This window comes from Paramormyrops kingsleyae, chromosome 2 (assembly GCF_048594095.1).
Source record: "Paramormyrops kingsleyae isolate MSU_618 chromosome 2, PKINGS_0.4, whole genome shotgun sequence".
NCBI classification, from domain to species: domain Eukaryota; kingdom Metazoa; phylum Chordata; class Actinopteri; order Osteoglossiformes; family Mormyridae; genus Paramormyrops; species Paramormyrops kingsleyae.
In genome coordinates, this window is record NC_132798.1 from 22166303 (window position 1) to 22192782 (window position 26480).

Consider the following 26480-nt stretch of genomic DNA (forward strand, 5'->3'; position numbering starts at 1 on the left):
TACAAACATGTGGCCGAAATGTTTTTCCGTGAAGGTGTAAAACTGCAGGTTAGAAGATGAATACATACTGAAATTCATTGCGAACAATAACATTGGGCCCCCAACATGTCTGATGTTCATACTGTTTACTATGAGTCATTTTTACATGGAACACGTTTTGTTGTTGGGACCCCTGATGATGACAAAACCACATCCTGTCCTCAGTGAATAAATGCTCTGCAGATGTCAGAATGTGGCAGATTGGCCACGAGTCTCCGGAATGCTGCAGTGCAGACCCTTCAGCTTTGTCCTGCTCCCTCTCCTCCTCCTGTTTCTGCCATCAGGTGAGTCTGTGCTCTGCAGTATCTGGACCAAGGGTGGCAAGGTTTAGGGGGAAACACTGGACAGCTGGGGAAGGGTACCAGGAAATGGAAAGAGGACACAGGGCAGCGGGCTTAAAGGAATAGACACATAGATAGAGGATATTAGAGTTTAAAGAATGATAGCAAATGTGAAGAATGGGTAACAACAGCTCTTCTGCTCAAATTCTAAACGCTCTTTGTCTCTGTATGTATTCCACAGATGAGTGCGCAGTTATAGTAGATGGGGCTGAGGTGCGGCCACACTCTCTCCCCTACATGGCCTATCTGAATGGGTCGTCACTCTGTGGGGGGGCCCTGATCAATGCCACGTGGGTGCTGACAGCAGCTCACTGTAAGGGGTGAGAGCTTACTCATCTTTGGAAGGCAGCCCCCATCAACTGCAGATTCCCAACCTTTCCGTTCACCGTGCCGATATAACCGAGATCCTTCCTGCCGTTTGTGTGTGAAATAAAAGGGTGCAGAAGGTGCTGCTGGGAGTGCACTCCATCTCTAAGGATGACAGGTCAGGCTGGCAAACGAGTGCAGTGCGTAAGATGTTTCCTCACCCCCATTATGACCCCGAGAGCCACAACAATGACATCATGCTGCTGAAGGTAGGTGCTGCACCTCGTCTATCATGACTACTAGCCAGGCCACAGTCTTCTTACGTTCCACTCAGAGGTGGAAAGCTCAGGTCAAGAGAGTATTAAAAAGTCACTGTTACGGAGAACTCAACTGCTTGGTTGAGAACAAAACCTTGGTCTAAATTTGTACTTTCTGGTGGTGAACTGTCAACCTCTGGTTCCACTACTGAAAGAGCAAAGGTGTGGCCTAGTGTGGAAGGGCCAGACTGAGAAGTGCTGCTCTAACATTACAGTACATTCAATTCCAGTGCTTTCTATTTAGGGGCCATCTGTATTTTTCTGCAGCTGAGTAAAAAGGTGAAGAAAACGAGCACAGTGTCATTCCTCCCACTGCCTGCCTCGAGGATCGAGCTACAGGGTGGGGCGAATTGCCTGGTGGCCGGATGGGGGGCCACCAAATACCAGGGCAAGAAGTCAGACGTCCTGCGCTCAGCCAACGTCACCATCATTGACAACGCTGTGTGCAACTCGAAGAACTACTACAACTCGGTGATCACTGAAAACATGCTGTGTGCAGGGTCTCAGGGCAGGAGGTACTCTGACTCCTGTCAGGTGAGCTTCGCCTGCCTTATTGCATTTGTTGTGCCTGTTTTGGTGAGCGATATTAAGGGCATTGGTTTGTTTTCAATATTAGTAAAGATCAAATCAGCCCCGAAACCCCCGCCCCCCTAAACACACACAGTACTCCCACAACACTGGTAGGTCCTCACTGTCCATGCACAGATCCATGCCTTTGAGTGCTGTGCATGGCTGTGGCAGCAGCTGCGCTCCCCTGCACACGCTCCCCTATGCCTGCCCCTTTCCCGAGTGTACAATACTGATGCGCTCCCTCCATCACAGGGAGACTCAGGGGGGCCTCTCCTGTGCAAGGGGGTTCTCAGAGGCGTCGCATCCTTTGGAAAGAAATGTGGCATGAGGTCCAAACCCGGCGTGTACGCAGCCGTCTCCGAGAAGTACATCGAGTGGATCAAGAAGACCATCCGTCGAGCAGATGGCCTTCAGCCATAGACATAGACGCCAGCTTCCCCTGCGGCTCAAAATAACTGCCTTTTATATGTGAAATGCTTGTTAACAGAGCTAAAATGTATCCCTGTGTCTTTTAATATTAAAGGCCTGATTTCTTCTGTTTTCCTCCCTTTTCATTAAAAGGGAATAGTTTACCCCCCTCCCCATAAATGTAAATGTAACAGTGATCATTAACTATATGTGTAATGAAGAAATGATATGCATTTTAAAGGAAGCTCAGTGACACACTGGTCAGCACTGTGACCTTACACAGTTTCCCCATCTCTGTGGTGTGTGGAGTGCCCGTGTTCTCCCCATCTCTGTGGTGTGTGGAGTGCCCGTGTTCTCCCCATCTCTGTGGTGTGTGGAGTGCCCGTGTTCTCCCCATCTCTGTGGTGTGTGGAGTGCCCGTGTTCTCCCCATCTCTGTGGTGTGTGGAGTGCCCGTGTTCTCCCCATCTCTGTGGTGTGTGGAGTGCCCGTGTTCTCCCCATCTCTGTGGTGTGTGGAGTGCCCGTGTTCTCCCCATCTCTGTGGTGTGTGGAGTGCCCGTGTTCTCCCCAGCTTTCATGGGTTTCCTCTGGTGCCCACCTGCCATGGACTGGCGCCCATTAAAGCGTGTCCGCTGCCATGGATAAATGGTTGGAAGGCTGATGGATGGATGGATGGATGGATTTTGAATTTAACATTTTATATCTAGAATTATGGGGTGTCGTGTGTGAGGTGAGAGACAGAATACCTTGTAACCAGCAAACAAAATATTATAGTATTATAAAATATTATAACATCACAATAATAATGCATGTTGTGTCCTTAAAAAGGGTTGTCACCAAAAAAGCTTCATTCTGCAGATCAATACATTTTCTCTGCTATAATAAAGTAAGTTTTCTATGAGAACCATGAGCAAACAAATATCCCTTTGGTCCCCTAGTAATCCCATTCTCCCCTGGTGGGATTGCTTTCTAAATGTCATGTCTTCTCAAACCACGGGTCCTTCTGTACGGACTCTGGGCTCATGTTATATGCACCTGTTCCAGATTACATGTAACTAATTAAACCCTCGGGATACTAGCCTCACTGCAAAGTCTCGTTGGTGGTGGATTTGGATCCCTTTGTGTTTTTCTGGAGTTCTTGCTTTGCTTTTCTGTCCTTGGATTGTCCCCTGTCCTTTGCTTGCATCTGATATGAATATGCATGGCTTTGGAACTGGAACTTGGTTAATGATTTTTGGAACGAAGCCCAGTGCCTGGACCCTAACCTGCAAGTTTCTTATCTCTGTGACAGTAAGAACTGGTGTGATAATTAGTGCTACTCAGATCTACTCTCATATCAGTAGTTTGATCTATGGTCTGTAGCGCTCATGGAGAAGAAACCCATGCTGGTCGAATTAAGAACAGGACAAAGCTCTCTATCTGATCTGTGGTGTCTGTAATGCATTATCCAGAGATTCAGCTTCACGGAACAGATACCATTCACATCCCTGAAAACATTCTTCTCTTCATTGATTTTATCTTCTACAAAACACTTATAGGTGCTCACATGAAGTGGCCTTCAGAGCGGCAGCGAATTACTCGTCAGGACCTACATTCCATCTCACCCTCTATAGTCAGCAAGAAAATGCTGCCTGCTGATTCCTCTACTACAGGAAGAGAAGTGTCACATCTCACACGTCTCATGTTCTTCACGTGGGTTTTGCTAAAAATGAGATTGCAGGCACTGAGACCCTGCACCCCCCCCGCCCCCCCACAGCACTATTACCAACTGCAGTGTCACCACTCGCCTCTGTCTGTTTCGGTTTCACTGGTGGGTGTGAGCACGAGTAGAAAAACGCAGCATTTCTTGAAACCAGGACATTGGTTTTTCAACTAAGCACACACATTTTAACCATGTGGTATGTTTGGTCAGTTCTGTCAATGATGCACTGCAAAAACAGAACAACTCTAACATATAAATACAAAGTGCTACATATTAGTATAGTTAGTTATATATACTGAAGCTATACTAAAAACTGCATAGTCGTGCTTTCTGTTCCAACTTCACAGTTGCTGTCATTTAAGATTTATTTATTTTTTTGCAAATTGCTTTTATTCAAAAACTTCATCATCAGCTGATGGCAGATTAACCTGCTCAGACCTACTTTGGAACGCCATGGGACGGGTAATGGTGCAGAACAGAGTGCGATGCTTGTCAGGCTGACGTCTGTAGCAGTAGCGGGGGGGTTGTAAGCCCATCATAGCATGGGGCTCAATGGCCCAAGGGGACCCCACCCCTCCCCAATCAAGTGCCCCTTTTAGTAACAGTTGATTATGCTAATTTTGCAACAATTTACTGAGAACCCAGCTACCCGGGTCAGCAAATTTTACTGATTTGCCGTTCACATCCCACCCAAGATGCAACATGACAATACAAGTGAAACATCCATTTACCAATGGGCATGGCCACAGCCGAGCGGAGGTCAGGTCTTAAGGATAATTTATCGCATTTATCTCATTCATCTGATGCTTTTCACTACAACTTAGAGTAAAGAGAAAAGTTACAATTTCTGTGTTCTCCCTGGGATTTAAACGAACAACTTAGGGGTTAGCACAATGCTCTACTTGCTGAGCTATAGAAGTAAATACATCAAGGTATAAGAACTAATAGTCACATTACCTAACAGGCACAAATTTAATCCCCAAACACTGGAGGTGCTCTGCATCAGTGTTGGACTGTGTAGATTAATTTCTATCTTTCAAATTGCACTAACAAACCCCCAACTGCAACCCTTCAAGGCCCACAACCGAAACACCCAATGGATTCCTAAAACGTCAGGGATAAATGAAATAAATGAAATGAAAATAAGCTTTGAGATGGCTAAGTGATAATCTTTTCTCCTCATGCCTCTACGTGGAATAACAGCTTGCATGACTAAAGTTGAGACTGCCTGTCAGTTATATTTCTTACAGAAAAAGGGGGTCTGTGGGTTTGCTTACTGGTAGAGCAATCTAATCTACAGAAGACCTGGAGACCACCAGACGCTGCAACTGGGTGAAGTGTTACCACCAACTCAGAGCTGACTCAGCCGAAGCAGGGTGTGATGGCAGTATGCTGGCCTGCTGATAATTTAGCAATGCAAACAGCTGCTTTTGCCTACTTTCGGCCCCATTGTTTCCCACAGTTGTTGTAAAGATGCTTCCAGACACTCTGAACGCAGCAGTTGGTTGGTTGAAGTTCCAGCAAGCGTCCTGAGAAAAAACTCCAGCTGTATATCTCTCTGTTTGAAATTTGCATGCTGATTTAAATAAAAGTATGAGCTAAGTTACTCATTGCCATGGAAATATATGTTAATAGCCTACAAATTGGTAAATATTAATTTTGTCAGAGGTGGAAATTATTATTATTATTGTTGTCTTTGTAGAAAGCTTTTCATGGCTGGTCACAGAATTGCCGTAAAATGATGCACCTAAGTTGCTTACATCATCCCTTTATATTTAGCCATATCATCAGGCCACAAAGTAGTTGGTTATGCTGCATCTTCCAGTTAAGATACCTCACATCAAAAATGTACTTCTGCTTGAGTCAGGCAAGGAAAAACCACATCCCTTTCTAGCATCTGTTCATGCATATAAAAGTAAGATGTGAAAGCACGCTTCAAAGAGACACAATGGCTGTATTCAGGCAGTTTGTAGCCTGCCTCGCAGCTGTGGTTCTTTTGAACATGCCAGGAGGTAAATATTTCTGCATTTCTTTGACAGCCACTGTATAAGAGGACCTCAGACCACTGAAGCTCTAGTTCACGAGATCTGGGGGGGGGGGGGGGTGCTTTAAGGTTTAAGGGTGAATTTATGTTATGAAATTTGGAGTAAGTGGTCAATTGTCAAGATGAAAGTGACATGATTCTCTGGGTAATTCTGTCTGTAATGCTACAGTGTAAATTGTTTCCTTATTTGTTTGTACCATGTTATTATTATGTTATATCAGGCTCTGTGTGTGTGGATTTTGCATGTTCTCCCTGTGTTGTCGTGGGGTTTCTTCTGGGTACTCCAATTTCCCCTCACATTCTAAAGACATGCTGAGGCTAATTGGAGTTACCAAATTGCCTGTGTGACTGTGCCCTGTGATGGGTTGATGTCCCATCCTGGGCTGTTTGCTGCCTTGTGCCCATAGACTCCAGAACCTCCCCATGACCTTGAATAGGACAAGTGGTTACAGAAAATGGATGGGTGGTTGTTTTCGGCCAACTATGTTAGTCAGGGTGCCATAGAAAAATGAAATGGTTAAATTAACAAAATCACGGTTAAATACAGTAGCAGCACATATTGTATTCATCTTCTGTTTTTTAAGGCAGGTGCGTGGAAATCATTGGTGGCAAAGAGGCTAAGAATCACTCCTGGCTTTTCATGGCTCTTGTGAAATGGGAGAATCATCAGTGTGGGGGGGCACTGATCAAAGAACAGTGGGTTCTGACTGCAGCTCATTGCATGGGGTGAGTATCCAACACTGTAATATGCATGGCCGAATGTAGGGAAGACCCACATTTAAAAAAGATGTTTTGGAGATTTCTGAGTGACCTTTCCTTAACCCCACCCCTGGCGTCTGTCTTCCTCAGAAAGAATATGAAAGTCATCCTGGGCACCCATTCGATCTCCAAGAAGAACAACAAGCAAAAGCAGATCTCAGTATCAGAAGCATTTCCATACAAAGGATTCAGTCAGAGAACCGGCGAACATGACCTAATGCTGCTGAAGGTAAAGTACATATGAACTTCCACTCTTAAGTGATAAAATACATCCCAAGCTTCTTTAACTGATAATTATATGGTTTCAGTTTTGTTGCAATTTGTTTTGTTAGTTGGGGGGGGGGGCATTTCTTTATCACCAGACAAGGAAGAAGTGTTTCATTTTGGTATAATATTACTCTTCATTCTCATTTAACAGTTGAATAAACCAGTGACTACAAGTCCATATATAACTGTACTGGCACTTCCAACCAAAGAGAAAGATGTCCAAAAAAATACCAGAGACAGTACACCCTGCAAGGTGGCTGGCTGGGGTATCAGCAACAGAGACAGCAACAGAATCTCAGACAATCTGATGGAGGTGGAAATCAAGGTTTTTAACAGAAAGCAGTGCCAAAAGTATTACAAGAAAAGTAAAGTCGCGATCACCAGCAACACGATCTGTGCTTGGGACAACCAAGGGGAAAAGGACACCGATAAGGTATTAATGGCCATGTTTTTGTAGTTCTTGTAAGTTTATTGGCAAGTTAGGGCTTCTGATTCTGAATTGGTGAAGACACTCATGTCACATGCTTTGTTTGGCCAGACTGGGTAGGTTGGTTGATGTATTTTGAGTGATTCTGCATAAATACTTCTAGGGAAGGTGCCTGACAATTGCCAACTGCTGTTGCTAAGGATTTTCATTGTTACCCAAGTCATCTGCAGCCTTCAATTCTGTTGCTGAGTAGCTAAATGTCTGCCAAATGAGTATGTGAGAAGACTTACTGAGCGACTACACTGTCCTCAAAAGGTCCAGCTCGGCACTGGAAAGAGGGCGACACGGATTCTAGGGGTTGATTCCCATTGCACCAAAAGGCAGTGTGGTGCACTATGGTATGAGGGTGTTTCTCTGATTCTCTCTTCTTGCTCCAGGGGGACTCTGGTGGGCCACTCATATGTAACGGCAATTTTACTGGCGTGGTGTCTTCTGGGACAAGAGGTTTCCCTGGAGTTTACACTCTGCTGACCAGCAAATACCTCAAATGGATCCACAAGGTTACCGGAGGAGCCGCATAGGTGAAAGTCAGGTTGCATATTAAAGCAGAAGGAGAGCTGTGCATCTACCCCAACCCACTTCCATGTATGTGACATGAATGATGCTGAATGTATTTCTACACAAGATATTCACTATGACCTGGCCGACCCACTGAACTCCAATGCAACGCAAAGCTACCTATAACTATAATAACTATAATAAATGTGTATGCCAAGTTAAGAGATAATTTGCCTTGTCATTGAACAATAAAAATCTTTTATATCAGAAATGCATATGCATCCATCCGTCCATCTTGCATATCCTCCAATCTGTTGTATGGTTGTGGAGAGCTAGGAGCCTATCACAGGAAGCACAGCATGTCACTCTATCACAGGAAGCACAGCATGTCACTCTATCACAGGAAGCACAGCATGTCACTCTATCACAGGAAGCACAGCATGTCACTCTATCACAGGAAGCACAGCATGTCACTCTATCACAGGAAGCACAGCATGTCACTCTATCACAGGAAGCACAGCATGTCACTCTATCACAGGAAGCACAGCATGTCACTCTATCACAAGGCATGCAGGTGCACTTGCACGTACTCCAGGCAATTTAGAGTCGCCTATTCACCTAACTGCATGTTTCTGAACTGTGGGAGGGACCAGAGTACCCAGAGGAAACCCATACGAACGCAGCGTGAACATGAGAACACACACACACACACACACACACACACACACACGCACACACACGCAGGGCCAGCTCAGGCCACAAATAATCAACTTTACAAATTAGCTCCTTCATACTTTAAAGAGAGTTCAGACATCTATCCAAAGCATGCTGCTTTGCTGACAGTACACACAGCAGTAAGAAGTAACTGTTAGTTGCATGCATTAAATACATATATACACAAGTATTCATCGTGCCCTTTTACAGAAATTCAGTTTTAGAAAGAAATTAGTCTAAATAAATATTATACTCTGAATTCATAATGGAATTTACAGCTGTTACTTTTTCTTTCTGAAGGAAGAAAAGTAATATTGCCTTTGAATACTCCTGCTGAATGATCTGATCTAGGCCAACAGCACATTATCCTCCTTCTGCTAGTTAAATATTATCCTCAATGATGGCTGAGAGTCTGCTTCCATATGGGTCAGTACTGAAGGGCCTGATTATCTGTATCAGGTGTGTTAAATTCAGGCTGCAGCGAAGCTCTGCAGGGGGATAGATCTCCAGGAACTGGGTCGGTGAGCGCTGTTTAAAAAAATCACTTTTATAATGTCCCTGTTCATGAATGAGTGACAGTAAGCTGATAGTAATTAGCAAACAAGCTTGAGTATAGTGACCGTTTGCATGTTTAGCTTTAAAACTAAAGCTAAAATGGGATTCCATGAATCATAATCATTGCTATGCTGACTTCGGTCTCAATGCAACGCCCAGTTCCTAGTAGCACATGAAAGGGTTAGTAACTACTAAATCCCCTACTTATGTCCTCAGTAAGACTGCATTTTAATTCCATACCTCTCTTTATAAACCTGAAATTGTCACGCCTCACTGAAAAAAAAACAAAAATACTGATCTTAATTTTCCATTTACTGCCTGTTTTTCTTCAGCCTAGTCTTATATGGTACATGCATATGTAAGCAGCGACCAAAGACTACAATTTACCATCAGCAGAGGATGGAAATGTGGGTGTGCTTACGGGAAAGAACAGCGAAGAGAGCTGAGACCACCGGTGGGTTTGACTCAGTGGTCCGACCACGAGGACGGCATCACACATGCAGCGCTGTAAGGAGTATCTGAAAGTTAGCGGTGAGAAACAGCATCGCAGAGTGGCCATGTTTCTTTCCTTTCTGATGGGAACGCTGAGCTACAGGTACAGCCCTGTGTCCCAGGCATCATTTTCTCATAACATCTTCATAACGTCTCATGGCATTGTCGATTTTCACAGTAATGTCCGTCAGCGTCCTCTCGGGGCCAGATCAGTTGGTCCGAATGCTTCCACACGCAGGCTTGGCGATCCGAGCCCACCGTGAAGATGCGAGTTCCACATGGGCTCAGAGCCAGGTGCAGGACACGTCCTCTGTGACCTGACAGAATGAAAATAACAGGCGATGCTACATATGATGGCTCCTATAGCTGTGTAAATTGAAATTTGACCATGGGAACAGAATGAGCAGCTTCATCGAGATGGTGGGGAGCTCAACATAAAGACTGTAAGCAGAGGGAAGGTTGGGTGAAGCTTTTAAGAAGGTCATCTTCAATTGCTACTTGATTGGTTAATGGTCAATCACATGTGAATGTTTAGAATGATGGAAATATGTAAAAGAGGAAGAGAAAGAGCAGTTTGGAGGTGTGCTGAGCCTCTTCCCTTATGTGAAAACCAAGTTTTAATAAATGTCTTAATAGCAGTTGATATACTAACTGAGATAGTAGTTTAACACAGTGTTTCTCAATCCGGTCCTAGGTGACGTCCATACAGTCCACGTTTTTGCTTCCTCCCAGCTCCCAGTAGGAGCAAAAACATGGACTATCTGGGGGTCCCCAAGGACTGGGTGGAGAAATACTGATTTAATGAATGAATCTCATTTCTGAGTAAAGGAAACATTATCCTTTCCAAGCAATTTTGGCTATTACTGTTCTTTATAAGCCTTAATTTGGGGGTCTTATCCTGTGGAGAGTCTTCTGCTCCTGGGGTTATCAAACCCCAAACTAACAAGATAACCAATTTTAATTTCAAACTAACTTAACTGGACAACCACATGGCACAAGTCACATCACCAGCATAAACCAAAACCACCAAACTAAAAACTATATATTAATTTTTTCCCCAAGGTTCCTTCATTTATCATGCAATGGATCCCACCACTGAACAATCACACTACTGCAGGAACGATATTCACCTCATATAAAACCATCTTTATTACACTACAAAACACTTTCTCAAACAATGAGGTTTGTAACGCAAGCAGAGGCATAACGGCCAGCAATGCCACTCTCACTCTGGTAACATTTTCTTTTCAACCATGAAACTGATACCCTCAGCAAAGCCATTTTGAGGTTTGAGAGAACCTAAGGTGTACCCAAACTATGTCGCTGGCAAAACTGCATTATTTCTCTTCTAAATCACTTTTCATGGCAATTTTTTTTAACAAAATTGGGAACTTCTATGTGCAAAAAAATATATTCTGTAGCAATCATTCTGGCCATATGCAACATGTCCCAGCTTTGTATGTGATGTATTATACGAATCAAATACAGAATGGATGTGAGTCGTCTGTTTGACCACAACATCCTCTCTAGTGGTAAATCAAAGAAAAGGATGTTTCCCTGCTGACATGTTGCCACTGAGTATGAAATGAGACCCATGGAAAAGGGACAGATGAGTAAGAATTGTAACACATATGTACACTCACCGTACAGCTCAGCTTTTCTGCTCATGGACGGCATCTTCCAGCAGGTGATTTGATGCTGGGGAAGGCCGTGGCCACTGAGCAGTTCCTCATTGGCTGGGCACCAGCACAATGAACATATCTGAGATACAGTAGCAACATCGATTCTGTCATACACTCAACTAGTAAACATAACAGTTGATCAAATCCACCTTTTGAAAAGGTTGTATGGAGAAGCAGGATTAATTATACTAGCCACGTATGGCATTTACAAATAAGAGCTTCTGTGATGGCAAACAGTCTCCCACCTGAGAGTGTGTCTGAACTGACTGCCGACAGACTCCTGTATGAGTGTCCCAGACCCTCAAGGCCCCATCCTGCCTGCCCCCACCAACAGCCACCAGTTCCAGCTGCCAAGGACACCAGGCAAGGGCCTGTGGTGAGGAATGCATGTAGTCCGTACTCAGACATGTGCTTCTTTGACAAACAGGGTCTTGGTATGAATAGTGTGAGAGGGTTTGACTAGCGACAAACAGGAAATGATCACATATACAGACAGTACAGAGTCAGCCAAACCTTACAGCTTATGTGCTCATAAAAATACGCTTTCCACCTGGATTAAGATTGATCCCAAACACTCTAATCTTATAATATCTATTTATACTTTTCAAACGTGTCTATTTGCAGGAAGATCTCACCTTGACTGCGGTTGGATGGGATATGGTCAGCATTGGCAGACACTTCCCTGTAGCCCCAGGATCATCAGGCCAGATGCTAAGGAGGCCGTCGGTAGTTCCACTGGCCAGCTTGCTCCCATGTGGACACCACGCCAGACCACAAATGCCCTTCTTCTGCCGGAGCCAACCAATCACAGGTCTAGCCACCCGTGCATCATGGTGATGGATCAATCCGAGAACTGAGCCACTATCAGAGACACAACCAATTACATGAAGTAGGTGAGCCTGTCCATCACTGATATCATTCATCATAATATGAAATCATATATTGCCTCTTTATACATAATCTGACATTGTCCCTCTACTTGGATTTAATGAGGCCTTTGATTATACAGCTAATGATGGCAGAATTACCAGCTATTCAATTGACAAAGGAAATGGCTAATCCATACAACAAAATACTCCCAATTATACCTGCTGAGGATGTACTGGTTGCAACTTAGGGACCCCACCAATGATAGATGTCCTGATAGTTTTCTAAGGCTGGTCCTGCGTTCCACATCCCACAACTGCAAAAAGATAAAGGTCCATTGAGGCTTTACTGTTATATCACCCTTCATATCAAATTCAGAAAGAGACTCTTGGTCTCAAATGGCTGGAGAACTCCAACTGTATAGCTAGAGACAGAAAGGAGAATTCCATCTGGCTTAGTTTTGGGTTTAAATAGACAAGAGACAATTCTAGGCAGCTTGAGACTTTAGTGACAGGTTTACCAGAATCTCCCCATCACTCTTCCCAATGGCAAGGGTTTGGCCATCTTTACTCCAGGCAACTGAAGATACCAGAGGACAGGAGGAAGGGCCAAAAAGGTCAGAGGTGTGGGGCGTTAAGTGAAGGCTCCCCTGCAGCGACTGAGTGCTGGCGTTCCAAATGCACACTGAGGAGGCCAAGCCGAGTACAACCATATTCTGTTCGCTCCATGCCAGAAGGTTGAGATCTGAAGACAACATGTTACTCAATTGACTACAGTGTGAAACATTACTTAAATTAACAAATCTTATTACAGCTCAAGACACATTATGCAACCTTAAAGTCTTGATAAAACACATTTTCTACAATACGTTGAATGTGATGTTGGTCACTTAGGTTGTTGCTATTATACCTCAGACTACATTTATATTAGAGAAAATCTAATTGTCAGGAGAACCAGTTTCATTGGCAAGAGCGCAATACATCCAGGGCAAAAAAGATTTTCTTTCAATGATCACATTGCTCAGATTCTAGAACCAGATGTTTTTAAAGATGCAGCTGTAAATATCATTGTTTTTTTGTTATCTGTGACTGATCTGTCAGCACAGGAAGGAATCAAATAAAGCAAATTAATCACTCCCTTAACCATCTCATGGTGTGCATACCACTAATCACAAAGCTTGTTTTCTTCCAGGACTTGTGCTTCTGTATTAGTTTTTGCACCATACATGTGTTCAGTGCTCATGTTGTAAAAATATTTCAATAGTGGGGGTCAAATTTTTGGGGTGGGGGGGTGAGGCTTGTCCTTGATAGCAAAATTTACTGGGGAGGAGCACAATCAAAATCTGGCAATAACATTTAGCAAGCAGGAGGGGAGAGGACCAACCGCATAGTCTGAACTACACTGTGTTTTGGTCCAGATCCAGAGTTCGCCAGTTGAGTACCCCTGATATAGTCAAAAGATTTTCATTTACGTGAGTGAAATTACACAGAACAATTTAGGAGGACGGTGTGGGGGTGGTGCATTTTCAAAGGGGATGGTTTTTTGTCATTTTTTTAAATAACAAACGGAAATCAAATAATAAAGTTTATTGTTCCAAATGTCTCAGCAGAGCATAGTTTTAATGACTCATAACCACGCTCGAGCACTCTGGGAGCAGCATGAAGTTTGGGAGTGAAGCCCCTTCATTATTGCATGAATATTTTGTCATTTTGTCCCATGACAACTGGAACCCTGCATGTGTTTAACTTACAGTAGTCATCCTGCAGTCCAGGGACTGCCATCTGCCGTTCTGCTTTGAAGACACTGCAAGGCATGCTGGGAGCTGTCTCAATGATACTGAAGGGCAGGGGTGTAGAGCAGGGATCTGAAACACAGCAATGCACATCACTTAGTTACGTTGTCGTTAGTTTATCTACAAATATCACATTATTTCTACTAACTACAGACATCACTTTTGCCCTTTATGGTGTTTATTTCTTATAATTTCTCCTCTGTTTGTTTATGCAGATATCAAGATTCAAGGGATTTGTTTACCAAAGTTTAGTGTCTTTTCTAACACCTTTGTATGTTTTTATATAGGAGGAAGGCACATTTCTGTTTCATGTGGTGACAGGGCTGTGGTGTGACATTAGCAGTAAGCATAAGCATTATCTTTCAAGATCAGTAAGATCAGCAAACCCCATGTTATAGTAAAAAAAACAAACAAAAAAAACAGAAGTGTGACCACAGCCTTTGGTCCGCTGCACTTCATTTTCTCACACTTTCAGACAAGACTAATGAGACATTTGACAAATCTTTTGCCAGGTTGATCATCATAAAAACAGTAATAATTTATGGATTAATTTAGGATAAATGAGAAAAATATCATGTGCCATAGTGACTAAGGTGCTTTTTAATACTTGAGCTAAAGACTTAGACTAGCATACAGGTATAAGGCAAAATTAGGTTAACTGAACCCAGTGTATTAATACTGCTGTTTACAAGGTGCCATCATAGATAAACATAACAAAACATGTAATCCCATCACTAGTCCTAGCCCTGACAGCAACACAAACCCTAACTGTAAGTCTAATATGAGACCCATCCTTAACTTTAGCCATAACTCTTAGCCACGCATAACCATAAATCTAGCCCGATATAACCTTAACCCTAAGCCTAGGACTAAACCCCAAACTTTATATTAAGTATCAAACCAAATTGTAACTCTGTAACCTTTACCTTCCCAAACGTTAACCTTAGTCCTAACCATAATGCTATAGCCATAAACCTAATGGCAATCCTTACCCTAACCCTAGTTCTAAGCCTAATAACAACCATAACCCTACTCCTAGCTCTAACCCTAACCCTAAGTCTAGCATTAAACTCAACCCTAAGCTATGTTGTAAACCTTATCCTATACCTAACCCTGATGACATCTCTATCCCTAAGCTTAACTCTAGGTCTAGTATTAAATCTAACCCTGGCCTTTACCATAACTCTTACCTCATCTTTGCACGTGGCATTGAAACATACCGGTTATACATAAAACTGCATAAACAAGACCATATAAACATGCATTATTGACCTTGAGGTGACGCAACTTAAAGTATTTTGGGAAACTCATGACGTAAATGCTGGCCTATTTCCTCATAGACTCACTTTCATCACCTTCAGATTCTTTCCAAATGCAATCCTGCGGACAAGAAACAATTTCAAATGCTGCTTCAAGTGGAGACAACAAAGCACAGGAATTACAATAGGGCAGTGAGAAAATGCTTAGAAATGTTTGACTGGGCATAGACGCTTCTGTGTAAAATGGTATGCTTGTAACAGCTACTTTAACATCGTCAGAGATTGTGATCTCACTTTAAAGAGATAAGACCACAGAGAGATCCAGGGGAAGGAAGATGCTGCTGGATGTCACTAAAACAAGCTCTTCAAGATTCATGTGAGGTATGAGCTAGGCTTCTGGCTAACATGTAAACATATCCCCCACCACCTTTCTGTATATCACTGCTACAGTCATAAACATGCAATTGATTTGGATCTCTCATAACCGAAATAGTCTTTCTGGAGTCTCTGTCAGTGTTTGCCAAAAGCTGAAGAGCTAGTGGAGAGTGGTGCAGCACCTGAGTTACAAGTAGAAGTGGATAGTTCTGATAGTAAAAAAATCCAGAGGCAAGATTTGTTTTTTTACTTTGATCTATTCAACTCTGGTTACAGGTGACAGCTGGCCTTGTTTGGAGAAAACATCATTCAGATACAGAAGCTTTTCGAACCTAAACTCTGTCTGCATGCTATAAAAGAATATCTCACAACTGAAGAATCATGTAATGTGCTCTGCGAAGCACAAACTGACTGATGTTGTTCAGACTCTACCTGGATAGTAAAAATGAAAACAATGACACCGATTATCACACTTTCATGTTATTTCATTACCTGCTCATTCACTTTCAAACCATCACTCTGCCCTCGACTGCATTCACGTGACATTTCAAGCAGAGACTTAACACTGACATCCCAGCCTCTTTTATCAAGATCTAGAGGAGATTCTCCATCTGTTGACCACACAAATGAGAGGTTAAATAGCAGCAGGTTACTAATGGTACCAAAATGAATGTCTTTATTTTCAATATTCAATTTCCTCTTCGTTCCCCCAACCCTGACCAGGATGAATGACTGAAAGATGGATGGAAGGGCACACTTCAGAAATGAGTATGCACGCGCGCACACACACACACACACAGTACCAGTCAAATGTTTGGACACGCCAAGCCACCTACAAAGGAGAGTGACACAGTGATGCATCACATGACCTGGCCACCTGATCAAAAAACAGTTGAAAAGGTTTGGGAGGAGTTTGATCAGAGAGTGAAGGAAAACAGGTAAATGAGTGCTCAGCATATGTGGGAATTCCTGCAGGACAGCTGGGAAAGCATCCCAGGAGGCCACCTCATGAAATTGACGTAGAGGGGACAGTATGGTCAGCCAGTCCCGGGAACAATTGGGGTTAAGGGCCTTGCTCAAGGCTCCAATGGTGGCATCACTCTGCTGACCACAGGATTTGAACCGGCAACCTTCTAATTCCCAACCCACACAGATGCCCCCACCCAACAGATTATTTTTTTTTATTTAATACTTTTTTAGTCAGTGCATAATTCCATATATGTTACTTTATAGAATCAGTTATAAAATTTTACTAATCACCTACAAAGCTCTCCATGGACTTGCCCCTCAATATCTATCTGACCTTCTTCCTTATACTCCATTCTGCACACTAAGGGCTCCAACCTTCTTACTGTACCTAAATTCAGATTATGCTCTATGGGTGGGTTAGGGCCGGGCAGTGCTTAAGGTTGTCATGTTGGGATTAGAGTTTACCCCACAGAAATGAATGGAGAGTCCCTACAAAGATATACAGTGGAACCTCGGATTACGAGTAACGCGGTTTACGAGTGTTCCGCAAGAAAAAAATTTTTGACTTGGAAACCGAGCAAGTCCTGGTTTATGAGTGCCAAGTATCATCAAAAAACATATGCGCTCCTTGTTTTTCTTGTTTTTACGTGCGCTCTCCCTCACACCATCCACGATTCTTTTCAAAGGTAAAGCGCAGGTTAATTTGTTTTATGTATTTTTACTTTATATTTTGTATTAATAATTTTTATATGAATATTTTTGAGTTGTGGAACGGATCAAATGAGTTTCCATTATTTCTAATGGGAAAATTCGCTTTGATATACGAGTGCTTTGGATTACAAGCATGTTTCCGGAACAAATTATGCTCGTAAACCAAGGTACCACTGTAATTACAAACCTGTGTGTGTGTGCGTGCGTGTGTGTATGTGTGTGTATACACACAGTATATAGCAGGGTCAGATGACAAGCACATTTATTCACTCTTTACTATTGTAGAGGTATTGTTTTTTTACTCATGAAAATGCCAGATGCCGAGGCCTCTTTTAGCATTTCCCACAATGTCTGTTTTTTCTTGTGTGCTTTCCTTTGTAGTTCTAATTTTTTGCCAGCCCCACCCATATTCTCTGACCCATTTCCAACTTCCATATCAAAATAAAGGTCCTATTCCTTTTCCCCATTCCTATGCCAGGACGCTCTGTTGTCTATCATGCAGAACTTACAATATAGTTTCGTGTCGACCAAAAACAGTATAACACATTTATGAATGGAAGTAACTCATTAAAATCACCCTTGATTTTAAACATCAAACTAGGTCATTAAAATGACAGACATGCTAAAAGGCCTACATATGTAAAGGGATACAAACTTAGTTCTGAATTACAGTACTAGTGTAGTACTTAATGGTTACATATTTTGGTTGTCTCATTTTAAACCTCCAAGCAGACTATACAAGTTAAAAATGCATTAAATAAAAATGTGTTAAAATGTTACATAAAAAATGAGACCGACAAAAAAATAATACCTAATATTGAGAAAAAAAAATCTAAACAGCTAGTGTTCATGTAAATTTGCAAATAACCATGAAGTTATTTATAATACTCTGATTATGGCACTGATATTGACAACTAAACTGTGTAACTACATGCATATCATTAAGAACAACATACTTCACAAAATTAACACGTGTCACAAAATTCTCCTTTATGTGTCACATGAAGCTCACAGAGACTGAGTTCCATGTTACTAATTTGCACACCTTATAGTGGCATTCTCTGGCTACTCTGGTTTTCCAAAGTTCCATAGTTTCTGTTTTAGAAAGAGATTTAGGTCTAGCTGTCTGTTACAAAAAAAGTGTATGCTTTACCGTTATTATAGATATCATTTTGCGTACATACATTTCTTGGTGTATGGGAACAGTAAGTCTACAAGACGACTCTAACCTGGGGTATGTAATGTCTCCTTGTCACCCAGACGTACTTCAGTGAGTGAGGTTGAACGCGGCGGAGAATCCAGAGGCAGCCTTTGACAAACGGTGTCATTTTCTGTGATGTAGGAGTGCTGCCATCTAGTGGTCTTCGGGCTGCTCGCTAGGGGGAATTCAGTACTTAGCCGACTCAAGATCCTCCTCTTAAAACGTCTATATGAGATATCTGTGGCTCTCTATGAATAGAAAAAAAAGACTGTATGAAATTTTAAATATGTGCATTTTACATTTTTAATATTTTCCCTGCTGTCCTTCAATCTGTATTCCACATTCGTTAATAGAACTACAGACTCATCTAAACACTCTGCAATAGTTTTAGCACTATGTATAGCCTATGTGTTCTTTATCGATTATCCCGTCCATCCAATCATCCACCTGCAAACGCTTTTCCTGTTTGGGGTTTCGGTCACTATCCAACATGATCACGTAAATAAACGTAATTATTTCAAACTCGCTGTTGTTACCTGTTCGTTGTGTTAATAATATAATAACATTGGAAGTTTAACTTTGACTTATTCCACATCAAAACTTGGCGGAAAAATAACGTAGGCTTCGTCCGCACGTTTTATGAGGAAAATTTCCGTATGACAACGTAATATTACAGAAAATATTTTTGATAATGAATCCCAAATAGGAAAAGGTGTTTCTGTGCTTTTACAATGAAGGAGGAATTCTCTTAGCCTTTCCTTGTAACGTGATGCCTGCCCGCTGATCTCACAGAAATCCATTCCTTAAATCCCACCCGGTCCTTTCTCCATTATTCAAAATGGAGCCGCTTTTGGGTTACCCCGTTAAACCATCGGGTCCAAAAGCTCGAAAGTTAATTTTTTTCCTAACTACAGCTATATGCGTAGGCACATTGTTTTTGCTACAAACTAAATTCTTTAAACCCAGAAAGCCTAAAGATTTTTATTCGTTTGATGTACGGGATGCGAGGGGCCGAACAGTTTCTTTGGAGAAATACAGAGGAAAAGTAAGTTGTAGACGACCCGTGCATGCTGCAGTGGTTTTAAATGCTTTGTTGAACTGGCCATGGGTTAGCCGATACACTGTATTTTGTTATTAAGCAAAAAAAAAAAACAAATAAATAAAACGACGGCGTGCAGTTTAGTTTTACGGGTGCCGATTTTCTCTCACAGGCGTCCCTGGTTGTCAACGTGGCGAGCCACTGTGAACACACAGAGAGCAATTATCGGGGTTTGCAGGAGCTGCATCGAGAGCTGGGCACGTCTCACTTTAACGTCCTGGCCTTTCCCTGCGGCCAGTTCGGGGACACCGAACCTGGATCCAGTCGCGATATCGAAGCCTTTGCAAAGTCTAACTTTGGTGTCACATTTCCTATTTTTAGCAAGATCAAAATAATGGGCTCCGAAGCAGACCCTGCGTTTAAATACATCACAGGTAGCCAAACCACCTTGAAGCAACTACTCTTGAACTAATAATCATTTATTTTTAACCTTTTCGATACTGTTATTTTTTGTGGCGTGTCAAGAGTGTGTTGTACGAGCAGGTTTAAAAAAAAAACTACTGAAATATGAAAAATTAACCACTTGTTTCCCTTCATCTGCCTTGTGCCAGACACGGTCCAGAAAATGCCGAAGTGGAACTTCTGGAAGTTCCTCGTGAATCCAGAAGGGAAGGTGGTCCGGTTCTGGAGACCGGAGGAACCCATGGAAGAAATCCGAAAAGAGGCATCAGCCCTTGTAAGAGAAATTATACTGAAGAAGAGGGTGGAGCTCTGATAAGCAGCCCCCTTGTTTTTGGATGGACTTATTGTGATTTGTTTCTCTGCCCTTTGAAGGTGGGATTTTTTATTATTTGTCTTTGAAGCCCTCTGAGCCACCACCTCAGTTTTGTGGAGGATGCTGTATGTCCTGTCCGGTTGTACTGCTTTTTAAAAGGGGTTTCCACTTGTTTTGTTTTTCTTTTAAATCACATTGCATATGGTCGTTTTGTCCTGTGGCCTTTGTATTATTTTTTCTTTTGTTAGACTTACCATGGAATATTGAAATACCAATAATACAGATGAGAAGTTGCAAAGCAGTCTTCAACAGAGCAGCATCAAAAGGAAAAATGGCAATGAGATTTTGACCATATAGCACAGGTATCTGGGCACCTGTACCTGTGATGTCATAGTAATTGTGAAATGTTTCCAGGGAATTTAACAACATTTAAGAAGATGGATTTGAAATTACATCCCTTTATGTACAAATGATTCTTGTCCCAGTGGTTAAGTGGACGGCCTCATTCTGAGCTCTTGCAGCACTGATCTGTGTCCGTGCGCTTTGATCTGTACAGGACCTACTACCGCTGTATGGGTCATTCTGAGAGACTCCGCCTGACTGACTCCTTCACACTCTGTGCATGACGGGACCTTGGTTACTTTGTTTATTGCAGCTTGTTTTACATCCATGTTGACATTGCACGACTTTTTTATCTTGTTCAAACATGAATATTGCATCCTATGAAACTTATTAGTGCAAGTGTAGTTGTGCAAAATTAAGGAGTAGTAGTATTGTCACGTTCACAAACAAGTTTTATTTCGCCTCACTCTGCATAATCCAAGGAAATAGTACGGTCTTCAATAAGCCATACCACATGACCCGCCAGTGTGTTCACAGAGTTCTGCTGTGCAAAGCAGTTCTGTTGTGAAGATTTTCAGAAACGGCCTTTAAATATTAAGCCTGTGTTCGCATTTCCACTGAATCAGTCCATCATGTTTTGGGTACCATCTATCGCTTACTTAAAAATAGATAAATGATATATATTTTTGTCTTATGTAGAAATAAAAGCGTATTCAGGGATGTTTATCATTACAAAGAATAACATGGCCATAATGTGTACAATTGTAATTTTGGTTGACCATAACAGCCCTTATGGACAGATTAATGTGTATTATATACATATTTGGAAAAAATTAAGAGACCTCGGTGACATTTTTGTTTCACTCATTTCTCACTTTATGAGTGTGCATCAGTAAATAATATATATATTTTTGAGAATTGCAGCCTGGTGCTGCTCTGTTTCTCATTACTGAAGCGCTTCTTACTTGCTTTTTGGGACTTCAGTCCTGCTTCTAGGAGCCTGATGCGAACTGTCCTAGCAGTGCAATTCACACCACCACTTAATGTTTCCCATTCCTTTTGAAGGTCACTTGATATCATCCTCCAGTTCATGAGAAACTGTCGATTAAGTTAATGACCATCTCTGGCATTATAAAGTCGCTTCTGCCCTCTACTGGCTGGTTTCTGGTCGTTCCCAGTGTCTCCTGCTTCACCTTGTTCTTGCATACTGCTGTCTTAGAAGTTTTGAACCTGGAAGCAACCTGCTGCTCAGTGTAGCCTTCTGCCAGCAGAACCCGGGTTAAACCAGAATTTAAAAATGCAGACTGTTTTAAAAATAGAGTGGTCTCTTAATTTTTTTTTCCAGAGCTATATAAAAAGTTTCATTCAGGTTTTAAAATGCCCTCATCACAGAATCACATGCTTGTACTGTATCAAGTATCACAGTATAGCAGAGTCACATGTACTGTAGAATCACAATGGGTCATGTTACGCATGTGGGCCAAAGCGACAGGCACCTTAGCGATAACCACACCGTTTCTCATTGCACCGGTTCATCGCCCGTCCATACACAGGCTACATTATGCCTCAACACCTTCACTGGAGAGATGAGCTCAGCGATTGACCTTGTGGGTGCAACGGCCTGATGTGGAAGTGGGTACAGCAGCTGAGACACACACAGCCAGCTAACACCACACTGCCAGATCAGAGCGCACTTTCCACACCTCTGCCACGCAGCGCGTCGTACGCCTGCAGTAGGCTGCCTATCCCTCTCTGCATTGCAGACACGAAGGTTAAAGTGCACGTCTCGATGCAGAAGTGCGCATACTGGCAGGTTGCTGCGTAGCCAGCTAACATTGTGCTGCCTGGTCAGGGCATCCTGGCTGCACCTGGGTTGCCTGCATAGGTTCCTCATAAATGCGTAATGATAATATGGTGCTGTGCTCTTTCTCCACAGTATCACACATTTACACCACAGTTTATGTGCTAAAATCAGGGTAACTCTAATGTTTTTTCCCTTGGAAAAAGCAACCGTTTCATCCATATTCATTTGACAACAGATAAAGTATAAAGCTGTTCTTCAGTTCAGCTTGGTGTCTCCTGACACGGACACGGACGGAGTTCATACGAGCTGCTGGAGGGCAGTAAAAGGTAAGCTGGCAAATTAAATCCAGACCAGCTAACAAGACACTGCCTTTCAGTTGCTCATCAATAAAGAACAGAAGTGGATTGGAGGTGCACCCTACCTGAGTAATGGTATATTCCAATATCTGAAAGAGAACTCCTGACAGAGGAATAAACCACACTAATATTTTGGGGATAGACACTCCCTTGTCTGCATGAGAAATGTCATTCGGTCTAGTCTTTAGGTCTGGGGCTGCAAGTTGAGAAGTTAGGGGGCAGCTGTACCTTGAGCTGAGAAGTCTGGCAGTCGGCAAGCTTTACACTGCCTGCTAACCAATCACAAGTTAACACTGCTTATTAACCAATCAGAAGTTTCTCGTGTTTCCCCCGCAAAAGCACACATGCGTACATAGGCAGTTAGCTGGGACGTTGCTAAGAAACAGGTAGACTGTCCAAAAACGCTGATATATGTTCAAATTCACGTATAGGCACATAATGGATTATAGCATCATGCTCTGTCATACAGCCACATACAGTACACTTGCATCTCTATAAATGCCATTTATGCACATATTCAAAACCCTCAAATACAATTTTATACATTTTGGCACAGCATATAACAAGTCCACCTCCTCATATTTTTAATTGTTTTCATTGTGTTCTGTTAAAGTAACAACATCAATGGCAGAGCAGAGTAGGTCACTGACTGAAGGGAGTGTCACTGTCAGATGTCAATCACTCAATAACCACCAGAGCCACATTGTCACACATCCATAATGCAATATCTGCATGAATGATGGATTCTGTAAGGTAAATCTTATTAACCATTTGTCCTCCAATGACAAACATACACTTAAATAGTATTGGATTTTGATCAAGGACCAAATCAGGAGAAGCAAAGTGAAAGACAATGGTACGCATACACTCGTATTCCACTCATTTGCCCCACTTTATTTGTAAGAGCCTTACCTTCACAGCACCAAAGGGATATTTTCTTTTGAAACCAAAAAATCTTTAGAAAAGTACTCTCATAATGTTTGCCTAGAGGGGAAACACACGCGCAGACATTTTATACAGAGCATAGAATCCCTATGCGTACACTGGCATAATGAGATGCATTATTAATAGCCTCACAGTAAACCAAGATATAACTTACCAAAACCATCGCTCCTTCTGTTTTCACTTTGGGACGGGAATATTTTTCTAACTTCCATTCCATTCCTCCGGAGAAGCCCAAACGGAGGTTTCCTTAAAGACTAAGTTAGAATTTAACGCTCTAAAGTGACTTCGTTCACTCTACAAACTAAAGTCTAGGCAGCTGGAGTCTGCGGTGACTGGTCCAACTGCACCTGCAGCATGTAGCCGCTTCCAAAATCCTATAAATAAACCTGAAGGGCGGAACGCGTCGCGGGAATCACCTTTCCTCGCACGCTATTGGAGAGAGCGAATCGTGCTCTGCGTCACAGCTAAGGATTCCCTCGGCGATTACCATGGAAACTAATATTTAGAGTCTATATTGTGCGTTCATGTTAACTTCCTTAAGTTAAAACAGAAAGAAGTTGCGCCAAACTGAACAATACAACCGCGGGGTATAATTAGCATTTTATAAGTGTACAAATGTCAGAAACTGATGTTCAATATTTGTAATAATTCAACGTAGGCCTAATCTATAACGGCTTTCCGTACGACGCATGATAGCCCTAACTATGAATGATGTAGTTTGATTAAAACTTAAACAAAATAATTACCTATAACCAAAAATGAATTTAACTTTAAGAACTAGGAACAGAAATCCATTGATATATTTTACTAACATAATTATCCATGCCATTAAAATGTAACACGTAAACTATCTGCTTTAATTGGTACGATTAGGCCTATTATTTGGGATTTACAACGGAATTTATTAACAATAAATAATGTATTAACTGTGCACATTTTATTTAATGAAAGAAGTTTAATTTCTGGCCGTAATGTGTTAATAAAACGCTGATTATAGCGCTTTATTTGTATGAGATGGTAAAACAGCATCCACGTTTTTAATAGGCCTAAGTACCTCTTCTAAATTTCCAAATAAGAGGTCTATTGCGATAAGAATGAATAATATACTATGTGGTAGTGTAACTGGAATCTGGATTAAAGTATAGTGTAAAGTGGAAATGGATTGAACAACTGGACCGCTAACGGCAATGTGTCACAATACCCAAGAGGCACTTAAGCCGCGGAACGGTTGATTTGCCACCTGCCATATCCATATGTGTTCGGGGCGCCTATTTCGCGATCAGACTGGCGACAGGTGCGCTTGATGGACCGGCTGATGCTGTTTCCTAAGAGTAATACATTAATAAACAAGCCAAACATAAGATTATTTTTAGTGCTTTAATGTTATTATTGTCGTAAAATAGCGACATTCGTCTATTTAAATTAAGCTACCTAAAAAGTTTTTTTTTCTTCTTAAAACAATGGTCTTAGGTGTTACGCGCCACATTTTTGGTTTTTGCGCCATGGCTGTCACCGGATTAACTATGATGTGCTTTTCCCCTGTGTTTAGGCTTTTGTTGCTGAGGTTACCGGTTTGGCAGCAGACGAATTAATTAGCCACTTGGAAGCGCCATTTTCGCAGTCTTGGCGGTGACTGTTCTAACGGTCAGAGCTGTCATTTCCACACCTTCCCAGCTCCCAACTCGGGGATCCTACTCAATTGATTTAGCCATCGTCAACTAAACTTTTACGTGCATTACAATGCTCAGAGAAATGCACGAAATCAGTCAATTTTGCGTGATCATTATTAAAATTTATATTTCGTATTCACTTGGTTGTATTTGATCCTGAATTTTTAGTGAACTGAAGGACAGGTGTCTTATTTGTTAAACGAAAATACAGATTGTTCAATTATACTGTCCGTGATCTAAAATACTGAAAATAGTTAACAATAGTAATATGTAAACATTATGTATAATTTAAAATCAAGTTCTATGACAGCATAATGATAACATTCTTCATTTGTTCTGCTAATGTATTTGTATAAACTTTATAAAACGATAAACCTATAAATTCATCTGCACAATACTAACCTCCATCCATTCATGTTTAGACCACTTCTCCTGATGTGGGTCGTTTTGAAAAAATATGACATACTAAACATTTATACTGGTAAGGATTATGGACGGTAGTCACGTAACAAGTCTGCTCTTGACCACATGATGGCAGCAAAACTAAATCTCACTTTTTTTCTGAGGTTCTTTGTTTTGGGATTTTGAATGGGAATCATAAGTTGTTGCAGGCTATTCTTGTATCATAATTTAGGTTATTCACAAAAAGTCGTTCCTGGTCACAGGTCTTAAAATGTTCTCCAATAAGATCTTTGATGAGGGTCTCATTGGGATTAATTTAAGTCTGACCATATGTGGTACCTGGATCCTCTTTGTTTTTAGACTTTGGAAATATTCCATATGGTCATGATATGGTCATGGCATTAACTTATTCAGCTGCTGCACTTATTTAAGGAAACTGCACCATGGAAAATATACATTATAGAAGACGTGCAATGTGTGGAATAGTCTTGGCTTGGTAAGAGTTGACTAAACAACCAAGACATACAAATATAGCAGTACCCATTTTTATGTTAACAACTGAGATACATAACACATATTTGGCTTATTGAAGCCAATCTAAACTGAAAACTATCTTTACAATTCCACAGTTTCCAGCTGAAGTCACTCTTCTTTTGTGGGTTGACATGTGGCAAGTGTATAAGGCCAGCACTGTCATCTCCAAGATGAAATTACCTGGAGAGCAACTTTTGGAGTGAAACCAAATGAGATGGGCAGAGAGATTACACTGGAGGTGGCTGGAAAATGGATGG

The 26480-nt window shown here is 41.8% G+C and overlaps 4 protein-coding genes across 4 annotated transcripts; 3 read left to right on the forward strand and 1 right to left on the reverse strand.

The window, feature by feature from the left end:
• Positions 1-222: 222 nt before the first annotated feature.
• LOC111839252 (granzyme A-like) lies at positions 223-2111 on the forward strand. Its single transcript, XM_023802983.2, has 5 exons — positions 223-323; positions 562-700; positions 817-955; positions 1271-1537; positions 1826-2111. Exons 1-5 carry the CDS (start codon positions 260-262, stop codon positions 1991-1993), a joined length of 777 nt encoding a protein of 258 aa, XP_023658751.2. The 5' UTR covers positions 223-259; the 3' UTR covers positions 1994-2111.
• Positions 2112-5612: 3501 nt separating this feature from the next.
• On the forward strand, positions 5613-8004 carry LOC111839253 (granzyme K-like). Its single transcript, XM_023802984.2, has 5 exons — positions 5613-5696; positions 6313-6454; positions 6578-6716; positions 6906-7187; positions 7619-8004. The coding sequence occupies exons 1-5, from the start codon at positions 5633-5635 to the stop codon at positions 7760-7762; spliced, it is 771 nt and encodes a 256-aa protein (XP_023658752.2). The 5' UTR covers positions 5613-5632; the 3' UTR covers positions 7763-8004.
• Positions 8005-8194: 190 nt separating this feature from the next.
• LOC111839246 (cell division cycle protein 20 homolog B) lies at positions 8195-23944 on the reverse strand. Its single transcript, XM_072708013.1, has 11 exons — positions 23772-23944; positions 18385-18604; positions 15968-16086; positions 15188-15221; positions 13800-13913; positions 12570-12793; positions 12271-12365; positions 11818-12043; positions 11428-11553; positions 11144-11261; positions 8195-9817 (listed from the first exon to the last, which is right to left on the reverse strand). Exons 1-11 carry the CDS (start codon positions 23832-23834, stop codon positions 9645-9647), a joined length of 1512 nt encoding a protein of 503 aa, XP_072564114.1. The 5' UTR covers positions 23835-23944; the 3' UTR covers positions 8195-9644.
• On the forward strand, positions 19133-21423 carry gpx8 (glutathione peroxidase 8 (putative)). Its single transcript, XM_023802986.2, has 3 exons — positions 19133-19401; positions 19568-19829; positions 20007-21423. The coding sequence occupies exons 1-3, from the start codon at positions 19195-19197 to the stop codon at positions 20168-20170; spliced, it is 633 nt and encodes a 210-aa protein (XP_023658754.1). The 5' UTR covers positions 19133-19194; the 3' UTR covers positions 20171-21423.
• Positions 23945-26480: the final 2536 nt, after the last annotated feature.

Bases quoted from the DNA above. Each gene is read 5' to 3' on its own strand.
- LOC111839252 (XM_023802983.2), top strand. From the start codon at position 260: ATGCTGCAGTGCAGACCCTTCAGCTTTGTCCTGCTCCCTCTCCTCCTC. The intron at 324-561 runs GTGAGTCTGTGC...TGTATTCCACAG, and splicing joins CCTCCTGTTTCTGCCATCAG to ATGAGTGCGCAGTTATAGTA. The intron at 956-1,270 runs GTAGGTGCTGCA...ATTTTTCTGCAG, and splicing joins ATGACATCATGCTGCTGAAG to CTGAGTAAAAAGGTGAAGAA.
- LOC111839253 (XM_023802984.2), top strand. From the start codon at position 5,633: ATGGCTGTATTCAGGCAGTTTGTAGCCTGCCTCGCAGCTGTGGTTCTT. The intron at 5,697-6,312 runs GTAAATATTTCT...CTGTTTTTTAAG, and splicing joins TCTTTTGAACATGCCAGGAG to GCAGGTGCGTGGAAATCATT. The intron at 6,455-6,577 runs GTGAGTATCCAA...TGTCTTCCTCAG, and splicing joins ACTGCAGCTCATTGCATGGG to AAAGAATATGAAAGTCATCC.
- gpx8 (XM_023802986.2), top strand. From the start codon at position 19,195: ATGGAGCCGCTTTTGGGTTACCCCGTTAAACCATCGGGTCCAAAAGCT. The intron at 19,402-19,567 runs GTAAGTTGTAGA...TTTCTCTCACAG, and splicing joins TGGAGAAATACAGAGGAAAA to GCGTCCCTGGTTGTCAACGT. The intron at 19,830-20,006 runs GTAGCCAAACCA...GCCTTGTGCCAG, and splicing joins TGCGTTTAAATACATCACAG to ACACGGTCCAGAAAATGCCG.
- LOC111839246 (XM_072708013.1), bottom strand. From the start codon at position 23,834: ATGGAATGGAAGTTAGAAAAATATTCCCGTCCCAAAGTGAAAACAGAA. The intron at 15,222-15,967 runs GTAATGAAATAA...TCTTGTCCGCAG, and splicing joins GTTTGAAAGTGAATGAGCAG to GATTGCATTTGGAAAGAATC. The intron at 11,554-11,817 runs GTGAGATCTTCC...TCCTCACCACAG, and splicing joins CCCATCCAACCGCAGTCAAG to GCCCTTGCCTGGTGTCCTTG.